General features: G+C 35.5%; 1 protein-coding gene across 1 annotated transcript in view; it reads right to left on the bottom strand.

The window, feature by feature from the left end:
* Positions 1-2,761: 2,761 nt before the first annotated feature.
* The window catches only part of prpf31 (PRP31 pre-mRNA processing factor 31 homolog (yeast)), a 6,278-nt gene continuing 4,591 nt past the window's right edge, over positions 2,762-4,448 (bottom strand). Inside the window, exons 10-13 of the mRNA XM_023398708.2 lie at positions 4,037-4,109; positions 3,348-3,476; positions 3,147-3,245; positions 2,762-3,053 (exon numbers count right to left, since the gene is read on the bottom strand). Of these exons, the coding sequence (XP_023254476.1) occupies positions 2,940-3,053; positions 3,147-3,245; positions 3,348-3,476; positions 4,037-4,109 (415 nt within the window). The 3' untranslated portion in view covers positions 2,762-2,939. The remainder of the gene's footprint in view (positions 3,054-3,146; positions 3,246-3,347; positions 3,477-4,036; positions 4,110-4,448) is intronic.

A 4,448-nucleotide genomic window follows, 5' to 3' on the forward strand; every position in this document is an offset into this window, starting at 1 on the left:
TAGTGTAGTAAGGCATAGTAAGTCATGAAAACGTCATAGTGTAATAAGGCATAATAAGTCATGAAAAAGTCATTTATGACTTTGATGTCTTCCTATACTATGAAATTTGTAATTTCATGACTTATTTTATGACTCTTAATTCCTCACTATAGGCATAAAAATTCATAGAAACGTCATAGTATAGTAAGGCATAAAAAGTCATAGTATCGTAAGGCATAAAAAGTCATAGAAACGTCATAGTAAGGCATAAATGTCATAGTATAGTAAGGCAAAAAAAAGGTCATAAAAACGTCATAATATAGTAAGGCATAAAACGTCATGAAAAGTCAGTATAGTAAGGCATGAAAAGTCATAGTATAGTAAGGCATAAAATGTCATGAAAAAGTCATAGTATAGTAAGGCATGAAAAGTCACAGTATAGTAAGGCATAAAAAGTCATAGAAACGTCATAGTATAGTAAGGCATAAAAAGTCATAGTATCATAAGTCATAAAAACGTCATAAAAACGTCATAGCATAATAAGGCATAAAAAGTCATAGTATAGCAAGGCATAAAATATCATAGTATATTAAGGCATAAAAAGTCATGAAAAAGGTCATAGTATAGTAAGGCATATGAAGTCATAGTATAGTAAGGCAAAAAAAGTCATAAAAACGTCATAATATAGTAAGGCATAAAAAGTCATGAAAAAGTCATAGTATAGTAAGGCATGAAAAGTCACAGCATAGTAAGGCATAAAAAGTCATGAAAAAATCATAGTATAGTAAGGCATAAAAAGTCATGAAAAGTCATAGTATAGTAAGCATAAAAACTTCATAGTATAGTAAGGCATAAAAAGTCATAGAAACGTCATAGTATAGTAAGGCATAAAAAGTAATAGTATCGTAAGGCACAAAAACGTCATAGAAAACGTAATAGTATAATTAGGCATAAAAACTCACGAAAAAGCCATAGTATAGTAAGGCATAAAAAGTCATGAAAAAGTCATAGTATAGTAAGGCATGAAAAGTCAAAAAAGTCATAGTGTAGTAAGGCATAAAAAGTCATGAAAACGTCATAGTGTAATAAGGCATAATAAGTCATGAAAAAGTCATTTATGACTTTGATGTCTTCCTATACTATGAAATTTGTAATTTCATGCCTTACTTTATGACTCTTAATTCCTCACTCTAGGCATAAGAATTCATAAAAAATATCATTGTATAGTGAGGCATAAAAAGTTGACGTTTTTATGACTTTTCATGACTTACTATACTATGATTTTATGCCCCACTATACTATTACATTTTTATCCCCTAATATTACATTTCATTCCTTACTATACTATGATGTTATGACTTACAATACTTATGCTACTACAATACTATGGTGTCTTATGAGATTTCCTGTTTTATTATACTGACATTTTATGCTATGCCTTTTCTTTTTGCCTCACTATACTGTGACGTTTTTATGAGGAGGAGCATTGCCGGAGCCCTACAAAATGACTTCATGCAGTTTTACTGGTGTGCATGTTTCTGACCACACTGTCAGAAACATGAGAGCAGGTTCACACTGAGCCCGTGACAAGCGTAAAAGTCTGGAAACGCTGTGGTGAACGTTATGCTGCCTGTAACATCATCCAGCATGACCGGTTTGGCATTGGTTCAGTGATGGTCTGGTGAGGCATATCCTTGGAGGGTTGCACAGGCCTCCATGTCATAACCAACGGTACCCTGACTGCTGTTAGGTACTAGGTTGAAATCCTCAGAGTGATTGTCAGACCTTATGCTGGTGCAGCGGGCCCTGGGTGCCTCCTGGTGCAAGACAATGCCCAGCCTCATGTAGCCAGAGTGTGTAGGCAGCTCCTGGATGACGAAGGTATTGTTGCCATTGACCTGCCCTCACGTTCCCCTGACCTAATCCAACTGAGCACCTATAGGACATTATATATCGGTGCATCCAATGCCGCCAAATACCGCCCTGATCCAGGTCTGGGAGGAGATCCCCAGGACATAGTGTGAAATAGTGAAAATGCAACTTTATTAAAAGATGCTTATTAAAATTCTATATATGTTTGTATATGATTTTCTTAATAAATCTTATCCATAAATGTCTATCTTTATGTCTTGTGTTATCTTTATATTTACATATATAATGAACATATACCGACACGCTTTGGGATGGATATATATTTATGTAACATGTTTATAATATAAAAATGACATACTAAAATACGTGTTTCGATTAGCTAGACATATATGTTAATATATAATATTGTTCCAATTTCTAAAAAGGTTTCACATGTAATTTTTTACATATATAGGCTATACTGTATACACATGATTTTACTTCATATGTACATATATGGAAATTCAACACATGTACATTACATTTCCATATGGGCATTTCTGAATATAAATTCAGATCTTATATGTTAATAAACAGTTTGGTTGACGGCATTAAAACGTCATTGTCTTTGTTTTGGAAGGGTGGGGGGTTGTTGCGTCTCTACCAATGTTGAGACCAAACCTATACCCTTCACCAAATCAAATTTTGCTTAAGGCCCCACAAAGGCTTGGGCCGGCTCTGTCCAGACCTGAGAGAGAGGTGGTCAAATAGTATGACCAACCTCAAGTCAATGGGTTATTTGATGTGTGTGGTTATTTGTAGAAAATGGATATCAAGAGCATCAGTTAAATGGCTACAACGCAAACTTGCTTCAAAATGTTTCCTCTCAAAAAAACAAAACAAAACAAAAAACCAACTACTTGACACTTCATAAAATGTTCACATTTTATTAAAAAGAAAAAACAAAACAAATTAAAAACTAAATACAGGACAAAGCACAATGCCAGACAAACTTGAAAATATAGTAACACTTTGCAGTGTTGAGTGCAACTGTCCTCATGTGGCATGAACGTGTGTGTGTGTGTATATATATATATATATGTGTGTTTTCACATCTTAGCTTCCTTCTTGACTTTCAGGAACTCTGCCATGTTAGAGAAATATTTCTGGTTGGCTTCAGCCACCTTCTTCTCTGCAGCCTGTGGGTTCACGATCTCCAGCCCCTGAGGATGAGAGCAGAACAGTTGTTTGCAAACATAAACCTGCACAGTTCTCAGGGGACATTTAATAAAAAGATGATGTTTACTTGTTGTTACCTGTAGAGGAGTGAATGCTACACTGGAGCTGGTTCCTGAGGAACGATCTCTGACGGTTGACTTTCCTCCATATGTCATGCTCTGCTTCTGCAACGTCCTCTGTTGTTTAACAAAACACAAATTACATGCACATTAGAAATCAAGAAAAATATTATGTCACATGCCTCTGGTGGAGTTCAAAGTCATAATAAACGCGTTTACCTGGAGAGATTTGGAGATTCTGGCCTTGGTGGCCTCATTGACCTGAGCCTGCCTGACACGTCCGCTACCACTCTTCCCCAGCTGACCCAGACTGAAGCCCAGATCCTCCTGATATGCATCATCTTCAATCTGCAATAATACATCAGAAATAAAATAAAAATATCTTCTCTTGTCAAGAATGCAGTAAGATCAAAGATCATAAAACAGATTTCCAAGAAAATCATCTCATTGCAAGCAATCAGGCATACACATACTGACTATTTTCACATTAAGATCTATTGCATCTCTGCAGTATTTCAGAATGTATCCTCTCTGAGGGGAAAGTGAATAGGACAAAAAAAACTGAAAACATTAAACCTCATCTTGCTTAAGCTGGCTTTGGCATAAACATTAGAGTTTAAATTTCAATTCTAATTCTTGGCTGAATTATTTAAGCAAACTGTGTTTGAATATTTAGATGTTCTGGAAACAGAGGGTATCTAATGTGATCAGTGTGTGTTTCTTTATATTTGATGTGTAATTTTTTGGAATACTTTGGAACACATTTTGTCTTCATGAAAAGCACTTCCCTTGAGTACGAGATGTGATATTAGATTAATATGTTACAGTTAGACAAAAATGAAAAATATTATTGCTTGAAATATAACAGTTAAATAGAATTAAAGGGAGCAGAAAAAATATCCTCTAACCTCCGCAAAGGTCATCCTGTTGGCATGTTTCCTGATCTCAGTCAGCCCAAGACGCTCCTTCATCTTTCGATACCTTCAGAAAAAGGGACAAGAGCAGTGGAGAACATATTTCTTTTACATTTATAGTTGATGGTGATATTCTAAACATGGTTATGCCAGTTATGCAGGCCTCTTGTTGTCTTCCAACATGTTGCTCTCTCTGTGCTTTGTTTTACTTCCCTGTGTTAAGTTGTTACACAATGTTTGATTTCATTTTGTTCTGGAGATGAATGTTGGTCAGTTCAATCTCTGTATCCTCCTTCTAATCAAGCATTTAGATTTACTTGTGGTGAAAGGCTCCATAAATTAATTCATTTGTACTCCGAGCAACTCCCTACTGCACTCTTTTCTTTAAATAATGGCCTGTCTGGCA

This window comes from Seriola lalandi, unplaced genomic scaffold (assembly GCF_002814215.2).
Source record: "Seriola lalandi dorsalis isolate HSWRI2012SDOR001 ecotype SW California unplaced genomic scaffold, Sedor1 jcf7180002049756, whole genome shotgun sequence".
Taxonomy (NCBI): Eukaryota; Metazoa; Chordata; class Actinopteri; order Carangiformes; family Carangidae; genus Seriola; species Seriola lalandi.